This window comes from Pistacia vera, unplaced genomic scaffold (genome assembly GCF_008641045.1).
Source record: "Pistacia vera cultivar Batoury unplaced genomic scaffold, PisVer_v2 Contig212, whole genome shotgun sequence".
Taxonomy (NCBI): Eukaryota; Viridiplantae; Streptophyta; class Magnoliopsida; order Sapindales; family Anacardiaceae; genus Pistacia; species Pistacia vera.
Genome location: NW_022196016.1, coordinates 1,059,008 through 1,069,989, shown reverse-complemented (window position 1 = coordinate 1,069,989; position 10,982 = coordinate 1,059,008). Strand labels below are relative to the sequence as shown.

General features: G+C 36.7%; 3 protein-coding genes across 3 annotated transcripts; 2 read left to right on the top strand and 1 right to left on the bottom strand.

Annotated features, from left to right (window-relative positions):
- Positions 1–1,195: 1,195 nt before the first annotated feature.
- LOC116129434 (protein PSY1-like) lies at positions 1,196–2,147 on the top strand. Its single transcript, XM_031415169.1, has 2 exons — positions 1,196–1,315; positions 1,885–2,147. The coding sequence occupies exons 1-2, from the start codon at positions 1,231–1,233 to the stop codon at positions 2,025–2,027; spliced, it is 228 nt and encodes a 75-aa protein (XP_031271029.1). The 5' UTR covers positions 1,196–1,230; the 3' UTR covers positions 2,028–2,147.
- A 453-nt stretch (positions 2,148–2,600) lies between these two features.
- Positions 2,601–7,042, top strand: LOC116129626 (internal alternative NAD(P)H-ubiquinone oxidoreductase A2, mitochondrial-like). Its single transcript, XM_031415356.1, has 9 exons — positions 2,601–3,171; positions 3,793–4,006; positions 4,119–4,279; positions 4,524–4,589; positions 4,785–4,948; positions 5,446–5,560; positions 6,020–6,199; positions 6,280–6,444; positions 6,623–7,042. Exons 1-8 carry the CDS (start codon positions 2,686–2,688, stop codon positions 6,430–6,432), a joined length of 1,539 nt encoding a protein of 512 aa, XP_031271216.1. The 5' UTR covers positions 2,601–2,685; the 3' UTR covers positions 6,433–6,444; positions 6,623–7,042.
- A 1,454-nt stretch (positions 7,043–8,496) lies between these two features.
- Positions 8,497–10,752, bottom strand: LOC116129574 (selT-like protein). Its single transcript, XM_031415292.1, has 4 exons — positions 10,511–10,752; positions 10,335–10,402; positions 9,485–9,803; positions 8,497–8,844 (listed from the first exon to the last, which is right to left on the bottom strand). The coding sequence occupies exons 1-4, from the start codon at positions 10,688–10,690 to the stop codon at positions 8,743–8,745; spliced, it is 669 nt and encodes a 222-aa protein (XP_031271152.1). The 5' UTR covers positions 10,691–10,752; the 3' UTR covers positions 8,497–8,742.
- Between the last annotated feature and the right edge of the window lie 230 nt (positions 10,753–10,982).

Genomic DNA, 10,982 nt, shown 5'->3' with positions numbered 1-10,982 from the left:
TTTAAATTTTAGTATTTGTTTATGTATGTGCAAATGTTGGATCATGTGTATCTATGGTAACCTGATTGAATACCATTGACTTTCATTTTGTGAAATGAAAAAAACTTTATTAATTCAATTATGTGACCTCTGCTCCTTTCTCTGAACAAATGGTTTGACCAAATTGATTGATTGGTGGCCAAAAAGTGGGGTTTATGATATGTGATCTCAGATTTCATTTTCGCCAGCTAAAGTTTTGACATTACTGCACTGCACTGCTCATCGTGGAGCTAACACCAGAATTTGATTATAACTCTCTAAAATACCAAATGCTTGAATAATGGTAGGTACGATGAACCTAAATTACCTAAAAAGGAAACTACACTCGTGAGATGATGTATCAGAAAGTCAAAATAAATGTGATTTTATATATCAGAAATAACAATTAAGCTGGTTGGCTATCCAGTTTTGTGCATAATTCTATTAGCCAGAGCTGAGATAAACACTGTGTTTAGTGCTGGGCAAGCATCGAAATTGCCAAGTTGTGATTACTATAATCAGAATTATTGCTTTTGGAAGTGGAAACAAAAGAGTGCACAGAAAGTGAAAAACAGTATAATAATTTAATGATTGTCTTATATATATTAGTAAATGAGAGTGTTCGGATCAGTTTATGCACACCTCAACTAATTTCTTGGGCCTTGAAGTTAATGATCGGATAAACTTTAAGTGGTTACTCTTATTAACACCCGAAAATGGTTCAAATTCTATACTTTTTAAATAATACACCTAAGAGTCTCTTATCAAACCATTCGGATACTAAGGTTAATTATTGATAATTTGACATTTTATTGTGTAAATTTCATTAATTTATTAGTTTTTATCATGCACGTACTTATCAATGATCAGAATCTTCAAACTGGGGCGACGTGATTTCTCTTATTTATTATGACTTTTGAGGTCGAAAGTAAGCCTGGTTCCTTTTCAGAGAAAGGAAGCGACAACAATCCAATCCCAGTAGAGTTGAGTTGAGTTGAGTTGAATAAATGAACATTGAACGGCTGAGATGGCATTCACATTCAAGAGATCACTCTTCATGTGTCGAACGTGCATCCACGATATGCAAAATAAATAAATTAACGTCAACTCTCAACATTCTCTATAAATAGAGGGTAGTGGTCTGGTTGCTCTTCTATCGACCTCTCCATTGCATAAGTTCAAAACAGAGAGAAAATATTAAGAAAGAGATATATGGGGCTGAAAGTAAGGCTATGCTTGTGCCTTTTGCTTGCCTTTGCCGTGTTATCTTCTGCACGTAACATCATTTCACCTTCAGGTTTGTTTTTGTCTTCCTTCTGTGGCATGTTTATATAGTAATACCCTTAACTATTTCTCGTGGTATCAGAAAACCCTTGTCAAACCAAATAGCTATTGTTGATGTGATGTGGATAAGCTTTGAGCTGGCTACTTATCTAGTGTTCTTTTACGCAGAGACGTCAAGAATATATTTCTCTTCAGTCCCCTAGCCAAAGTAATTAGGGTGATCATTGATGTTCTCTTTACAAGAACTGCACTTTCTTTAGGAGTTCTGAACTTGAAATGAATAAGTTAGTATAGTAGAATACCTAAGCACAGTTATTTTTGTGTTTAAATCAATGGTTGGTGGGTTAAATTGTATTGTGCTTTGTGCGATAAATAAGTCAGCTGGATTCCTTCTATCTGGTCGCATAGATGTCTGGTTCTTACTACCAACTCTTCTTGTGTTATCGTAAGCGACAACTTTGGTTCGTCTAGGGTTAATAATATTTGACTAGTTTCTTAGAAACTCCAATTTTTATTTACTGAAAATGTTACAATTGCGAGGCATCTGTCTTACAATTAACATTGGGTGGTTACTTGACACAGGGAATAATAATATTGATGAAATGGTGGGTGGTGGAAGGTCTTTGATGGCCGTGAGTGTTAATGATTACGGCGAACCATCAGCCAACCGTGGCCATGATCCGAGGAGCAAAGGAGGAGGCGGCGGCGGTGGCCGGAAAGGCTGAGATCCATGCAAGCTTTGTCATGTTTACCTTTATATATTAACATATATCTGTGCAAAAATAATATGCATGTATGTATATGCTCTCGTTTTGCTTAGTGCGGGAGCTTTATACATATATCTTTCCTACATATGTATAACAAATAAATAAAATAAATCTCTAACTTTATTTATTTATTTTGCTTTTAAATTTCTTATGAATCGAAACTAAAATTTCGATCAACTCATGTGGTATTAATTTACGAGCATATATTTACTTTAGAAAATGTTCATCATGGTATTCCAATTAAAGATAGTGTGAATAGACACATAACCTCAGGTTCGATTATCCATCTGATTATCCGAGAGCCGACATGTGCGTAAGCTGGCCCGAAGTCCTGGACATCAATATAGATATTCTTAATGACAATATCCATTTAACAAGGGCCAAATTCAGTTTGAAGTCCACATCAAAAAAGCTTGGGCCTAGGCCCAATGGATCACAGTCCTAGTTGGCCGATATTGACGTGGCAAACCACGTGCTGAAAATAAACTGTGGCACATGCAGCGACTGACACGTAACTAATTCAATCCTCGTTTACATCTGCTCTCTCTGAACCCCAAATCTCTGGAACTCTGTCCCAGATTACCGGAGAAGCACCTCTCAAAGTGAAAACTCAGCTATGGTTTGGTTCAAGAATCTAATTCTAAACCCCTTACTGAAATCATCATCATTATCATCATCTTCTTCTTCTTCACTTCACAAAGTCAAACCCACGTTTTCCACGTCGACCTACTCAATACTCACGTGTCTGTCACGTTACACTACGGACGTTTCATCCGCATCATCACTGTCACCACAAGTTGTGCAGGGATCCGGGCTGGGGCCCACGAAGGCCGGGGAGAAGCCGAGAGTGGTGGTGCTGGGGTCGGGATGGGCGGGGTGCCGGTTAATGAAGGATTTGGACACGAGTATTTACGATGTTGTCTGCGTGTCTCCGAGGAATCACATGGTTTTTACTCCGCTTTTGGCGTCCACGTGTGTTGGGACTCTGGAATTCAGGTCAGTGGCTGAACCCATTGGCCGGATTCAGCCAGCTATTTCGAGGGAACCGGGCTCTTACTTTTTTCTTGCTAATTGTACTGGGATTGATGCTGATAAACATTTGGTAAGTTTGTTGTTATTCAGGTTTTGAATTACTTCTTTGTCAGAGCTTTATGAGTTCATTATTTACATTGGATTTGTACCAGTTTGGTTAATGACTCCGAATTGACTTGTGGTTCTGTGATGGTCTTCTTCGTATGTTGATGATGATAATAATAGAAGAATGGATTGAAGTACTTATATTAATGACTTGGAGTCGAAAATGTGTAATGGTGGCATTTGATTTTTACATATACACAAATTGGATGCAGGATATTTAGAGTTAACTAAGTTACTGTGTATGAATTAACTAGTGGGTTTCCAATGATCTTCATGGTTTTTTTTTTTTTTTGGGAAATTTAAGTATCTGTCAATGAATATGTTGATGATAATAGTATAGAAGAATGGATTGAGGTACGCTTATATTGGTGACTTCAAATGAAAATGCGTGATGTCATTTTTAAAGTTTGATTGTTTGATTTGAGCATTTCAGGAATTGGCGATCATGTGTTAGCCATAAGTAATATAGCTTTTGTTGCAAATTTGTAAGTTTGGAAATTTGAACTTGTGTGAAGGCAAAATTGTGAAAACTTTTGTTTTGGGTAATGAAGGTGAATTGTGAAAACTTTTGTTTTGGGTAATGAAGGTGAATTGTGAAACTGTCACTGATGGATTAGACACATTGCATCCTTGGAATTTTAAAATTTCATATGACAAGTTGGTAATTGCATTGGGAGCAGAAGCCTCCACCTTTGGAATTCATGGTGTGAAAGAGAATGCAATTTTTCTTCGTGAAGTTCATCATGCTCAGGAGATTCGAAGGAAGCTACTCCTTAACTTGATGCTGTCCGATATGCCTGGTAAGATACTTTGACCAACCCTTTATTTTTCCCTTATCTTCTATTTTTGGCGGTAAAATCATATGATATGAATTTCTGTTAAATTGTACTTTCTGGTTTGGTGTGGAGGCAGGGATAACTGAAGAAGAGAAGTGCAGACTCCTACATTGTGTCGTTGTAGGAGGTGGACCCACAGGAGTCGAGTTCAGTGGTGAACTTAGTGATTTCATAATCAGAGATGTTCATCAAACATACGCCCACGTGAAAGATTATATTCATGTTACTTTAATCGAGGTTTGGGGAATACTAGTTCAAGTTATAAAATATAATTTTGTTTCTTCGTTACATGTAAAGTAATAAATGTCATCCTCCATTATTTTTTAAGTTAAATGCTAGTTAACAAGGATTTTGGCTGGAAATGTCTTATAATTACTTTGAGAGCATATTTAGGATTTTTTTTCAGCTGAAGCCCCGTATTAGAGTTCCCAAAAATATATCAAATTATTTTAAATTGACTGCAGTTGTTAAATCTTCACAGGCAAATGAGATATTATCTTCATTTGATGATCGACTTCGTCGCTATGCAACTAAGCAGTTGCAAAAGGTGAGAAATTTCTGTTGATGCTAACATATTGTAGTCACATAATTGATATCATCATTGTTGTCAAATTTGCACTAGTTAATCTCCTTTCAAAGTCTTCAAAGGAAACATTCTTTCACAGAATTGTTAAACAATTTCTTGTTAATTTTTATTTGACTTCCAGGTCTCTTTATTTGCTCATTTAGTAGTTTTTCTCAGTCAGGAGTTCATCTTGTGCGTGGGGTTGTCAAGGATGTTCAATCTCAGAAACTAATTCTTAATGATGGCACAGAGGTCCCATACGGGTTGTTAGTATGGTCAACAGGTGTTGGCCCCTCACCTCTTGTAAAGTCTCTAGACCTTCAAAAATCACCTGGTGGCAGGTAAGTACATATTGTCCTTGCCTTGTTATGAAGGATTTTATACCAAAGTTTTTAGGTGATGTGGAAATTTTGACAATAGGACACTGAAGAGAATTTTTCTTGGAAGGAGTATATACTCTCTGGAAAACCAGTCTCAGAATTCTGTCAGAAAACTTTGTAGTTGTGTTTGAATATCTTGGAAAGAATGGATTCCTATATAATCAGTATGAACTATCATAATTCATTTAATTGATGAGTTCTCAAAATTTTCATAGCATTTAGAACTAGTACTTCTTTTTCAAGTTTGCACATGCTTCGCCGGCTACCTTCAATACGATTAAAAAGTTTTCACATCACATTCTGATATGGATTATTTTGAATGCTGTGTTATGCTTTTCTGCTTTGTGATTTCTTATCTTGTAGGCAATTAACCAAAATTTGAAATGATTTCTGCTCCTTGAGTAAAGTATATTTACTTGGCGGTAATTTCTTATACATTTGTTTCTATATGTTCAAAGGGTTGGTGTTAATGAGTGGATGCAAATTCCTTCTGTCCAAGATGTGTTTGCAATTGGTGACTGCAGTGGGTATCTTGATAGTACTGGTAAATCTGTCCTTCCAGCTTTGGCCCAGGTGATCTATGAACAGCTTCAACCTTTTCAGTTTTAGTCACAATTTCAAGCTGGGGCCTTTTGGTTCTGGTGAAATCTGCTTTTGATGCCACTGTACCTGTTTATTCATGATATAGTCTGAGATGAAAAGAGATATTTCTATTGTCTATTTCCTTTCAGTTATATACAAGAGACAATAGAATTTACTCCTTTGATGCTTTTGATTATGTAAAGCTGGACTCTCAATTAAGCATTGGCATACATAGTAATATGATCTTTAGATGCCATTATACTAGCTAAATTATTGGAAGAAGTTACTCTTGTAGTCAGTGTCATAATTGAAAATGTGCTATTTTTTTCCTTTTTATTTGCTGATATGTTTCTTTGTGGATGTTGTTAAATGATGCTGTTATATGTTTATCTTAGGCTAACAATTTGTTTCTGGGTCGTAGAATTTCCCTGAAATGAGTTTTTTGAAAAGGTTGCAGAGCGGCAAGGTAAATATCTTGCTAGTCTATTGAACAAAATTGGTAAAGCCGGTGGTGGACATGCAAACAGTGCAAAGGACATGGATTTTGGAGACCCATTTGTGTACAAGCATCTGGGAAGCATGGCAACACTTGGCCGACACAAGGCTCTTGTGGACCTAAGACAAAGCAAGGTGACTCTCTTTATACTTGCAAGCCTTTTCTCTTTAGCTTCAAGCTAAAACAAGTATTAACTTTGGAGCATCTTTTACAGGAATCAAAAGGTATATCCATGGCAGGATTTTTCAGTTGGATAATCTGGCGCTCGGCATACCTAACCCGTGTCGTTAGCTGGAGGAACAGATTCTATGTAGCAGTCAACTGGGCTACAACTATTGTGTTTGGTCGTGATATAAGCAGAATATAGATTTGAAGAGTGGTATGCATAGCTTTTTACTTTTCTTGTACTTTTTTTATTAGGTAAATTCTATACATTCTTCTTGTTGTTAATGTACTACCTGAGGTTTGAACGATAGGATTATAGGACGTGCTAGGTTGTTATGTTTTAGAAGTGTCAGTTGCACCCCCTCAAAGGATCTTTTTGTCCTCAATTGCAGGTTTGGGGCATTCCTGTAAGTATGTGATGAAGGAATGGATTTTGGTATTTGGCTTCAAGACCTCCACATCCCTTTTATTCTGGTCTGATCCCTTGATTCAAGAAGGAAGAAATAAAGGGTAACCTGATCAGACAATGCAGTTTATTTAATTCTTCCCAGTTCCGACATACTATGTGCAGATTTGTTACTTCATTTGGCCATTGTTAATTATAAGTTTCAGAACACCGACTATCAATGTTAATTGTTATACATTGAATTAATACTTTGTAAGCTTCTGTTTACAACTTTGACAAAAACTTTGTAAACTGCTGAACGTTAAATTAATGTTAAAATACTAACAGTTCCCTCCAAGTAGAAGATCATTGAAATAGTAGAAACCTTGGAACTCCCAATTGTTAAAATCAAGCATACAGAAGCTTGGGTGTATGAATGTTTGAATGGAAGCTAGCAAGTTGAGCATTGAGATGTGTTCTATAAATAATTTTCTTAAGAACACTTTCCCTTTCGAGTTGTAGAGTAGAAACTGCTATGGTAAATGTTCACTCACTCATCAAACTTTTGTTCTTTAGTTTCTTTCTGAATCAACCGCCAGTTTCTAACTTTTATGGCACTTTGATGGTAAGTCCAGAACAACGTTTATGATAGGGGTGTTCAAAAGAATCGGTTGGAACCGGAATTGGCGGATACCCTGGGTTTGGTTCCGGTTCCTATCCAGAATCAGTCGTCAATGGGTAGGTTCTGGGTCCAAATTTTTGGAACCGGAGCCAGGAACCGAGACAAATATAAAATAAAATTAAAGATTAGGGGGGTTAATAAAAACTTTTGTAGAAAAAGTTGTGTGAATACATTTATATTTATATTTCACAACATTTAAAGTAAGTTGGTTTGCCTTTTGAGAATCTACCTTTAAAAAGTAATGGAGTTTGTAATTTTGAATTTATAATTTGTAATTTTATTTTTGTTAACAAGTGCCAGGTGGGGGGGTATTGTAGTTTTAAGGGTTTTTTTACCATTTTAAAAACTTTGGGGGGTCATGTAATTTTATAGGGTACCCAGAATCGGAACCCAAACCGTTATTACAGGTTCTGGTTCTGAGTATTAGGAACCGGAACCGTGGTTCGGTTCTGGTTCCAAATTTCAAGGAACCGTCGGTTCCGGTTCTGATTCTGGTTCCCTCAAAAGTGCAGATACCCGAAACCGAACACCCCTACTTTATGTCGGCAACCTTCCCAATTGGCTTTGGGAGACTCGTTACATTGGAAGATGGTATAAGAAGTTATCTTTGCGCATTTTCAAACTTGCCAGTGTTTGGTTTCTCAATTTAGAGGGGTTTTCAAGATCATTCGCAGGGTCAAACCCCAAGCAAATTAATACCTCATTTGTTAAAGTTGTTCAAGAAAACGTCGGTTAATTTCTGATGATTCTGTTACATGCCTATCGCATGCTAACCTGGCCTACATTGATGGGTATGCATCTTCTACTGAAGACTTTTCTGCTTCATTCAGGTTCCAATTTACCATCACAAAATGGCATGATGCCCTGTCCATGGTTCGTACTGCATCAAATTGACAGTTTCAGGCTTTGCCATTACTACATCTAATTGACAATTTCAGGCTTGCCATTTCAGTTGTTTTCTCATGGAATAATGTTACGTTCACAATACAATCTCACAACCCCAAACGTGATAACTTGTCATTAGTCAACTCGCAAAATAGGTCTCGTCTGCTTGTATGGATCCCGCCTATCCATTTACGACGGAGGTTGTGAGAGAAGGTTGTTGACCTAGAATTATTGTTTCTCATGATATAATTATGTTACAAAATGTGAGATGGCATTCAAGAGATCTAACATGAATATAGGATAGATAAATGTAATTATGAAAACCTAACTCACTCTGGAAAAATATAGTTAATCAACATGCTCCATATCTGATGTTTCACTTTGAGATCAACTGTCTTGGAATGACCTTAATGCAGGTTCAAATTTACATTAACAAAATGGCATAATATCTGCTTATGTTTGGTGCTACTCTAAATCGTGACATCTTACATGGACCTATTGCACTTCAATCCCTTGGTTTTAACCCTCCATTATCAGACAATGAACCAAGACCATACTCCTCAAAGGCCATCCTCAAGTCTTGATGTTGACAATTTTTTGAAAACAAGTTCTTTTAGCTCGATCTCGCCTGGAAACCTGCCCTCCTTCAGTTTAGAGAAGACCTACAATGTAGAGAGGGAACAAATGTAAAAGGAATGAAAAAATTATTAAGCTACAGGTTTATTTCTTCCAACATGCAAAAACTAAATTTTCTTAAACAATGGTTATAGAATAACAAATTCAGGAAATGAAACAACATGAGATCAAATTCGTGTCAAGCCACACAAATGAAATATGATTTGCCATCACGGACAATATCAAAACAGCATTCTCAAACAGTCAGTAGAAACAGTGGTATTAAAAACTAACTGCAACTTTAAAGGATATTCGAGCATTGAAAAATGGAAGAATGTAAGCTATTTGGTGATCTTATATGTCAAGCATTAAAAACCCAACAAATAGTACAGCCTATCCGACCTATATACCTGTTTTAATGGTGGCAAATGTCTAGTGGCATGAGTCCCCAGAAAATATATTTTTTCAGTAAATAGTTTATTGGCATATCTATTTACTAGATCAGATGCATTACCTTACTACATCACCAGCATGAACTTGTCGAGACTTCAATTAGTTTCAAACATAGCAATTAATCAAGTGACCAAAATCATTTTAATTAAGCAAACATGTATTTCAGACACAATTTGACAAACAAAGAGGTGATTTTTTTTTGGGTTATAGGAGACAAACAAAAAGGTGACTTACCAATTCATCATTGTAGTATACTTCAAAAGCCCCAGAGCTTTGTAGGAAGGACTGCAAAAAGTTTCCAAGAAGCCAGGTGGATGCAATAGATCCAAATCTATTGGCGCGCAAAGAATAATACCACGGAGGAGGTGTCATAATTCCCATCATTGGAAAAATCTGTTCACCAGCCATGATAATCCCAATGACTCCAAATTGAACAGCTGGGACCACTTTAGCAAGCAGACGCTTGGGCATAGGTGGGGGATAATTTTCAAGGACAACATCAATTCCAGGAAATTGAGTCTCCAACATCTTCTTCATGGTTACTGCATTACCCCTGTGGAAAGCAACACGAAGATGAGATTAAAACTTTCCTTCAGAGCTTTTAACCAAGTAACTAATTTACTTTCCCAATAAGTAAATCTATAAAAAAAGGCAAGCCAGGTAATCTACCAATCATAGTGCCATTGTAAAATCTCCAAAAACAATGAGATCGAGTATCTGACTCTTAATGCCTAAAGCAATCAGTAGCCATATCCCTATTTTCACAAGCGGCTTTTGCTTGGCGTATTCACTGAGCTCCGATCCTTTACAAGCAAATATATCTAGATATTGGTAAAGAATAGCAATACCCCAAAAGTTCAAGTAAACTAAGCACTCTTCCTCCGTTTAATTTTCCAAATAACCTCCAGATTAACATGCGTACAACATAGTTTCAATCACAATTAACTTAAAAAGAATACGCACTAAACATAATCAACAGAATTTAAATTCTATGCTACACATGTCTATGATCCCAGCATCAAACGTCAATCAAACACCATTAAAACCAAACAAATTATAAATCCAATAAAAAACAGATAAATACCTATATGAGCAAGAAGCGCAAAAGTTTATGTTTACTGTACTGCCATACCCGAGTCCTCCCACAGGTTTCTGCAGTAAGACAAAAAAAAATTATACCAGTAATAATACAATTAACAAAAACCCAGATATAAAAACTTAATCTTTTGATAGAGGTGATTGAAAGATTCATGAGATTACCGGTGTAGAGAATTCTGAGGTTTCCGGATTAAGTTGGGGTTGGTGATGGTGGTGATGGTGGTGGTGGCTGGGTTTCGGATGCGACGGAGGAGGTGGTGGCGGTGGAGTAAAGAGGTTTAAAAGGTCGCTGCATAGGAGAAAGAGTGGTAGCCCAAAAAGAAGGACATGTACTCGATCCATTGTAGATGTCAAGAGAGGACAAAGCAAAAATTAAGAAAAGTAAAAATTAGATATCGTTGTGACGAAACTAAACTGCTGGTCTGCTGCTTGCGTTTGGATAGTGGGATATTTTCGCACGGGTCCTGGACAGAGCTATATCTTGTACTGGTTAACAGAAACTCTTATTCGTAGTGGGTTTTTTCCCGGTTCAAAATGATGAACCGGCATTACCCGGTTTATAACTGCAATAATGTCTGCGCCAAATTTAAACTTTTGACTTGTTTTACAAATGGCAAGTTCAAGTTTAATTAAA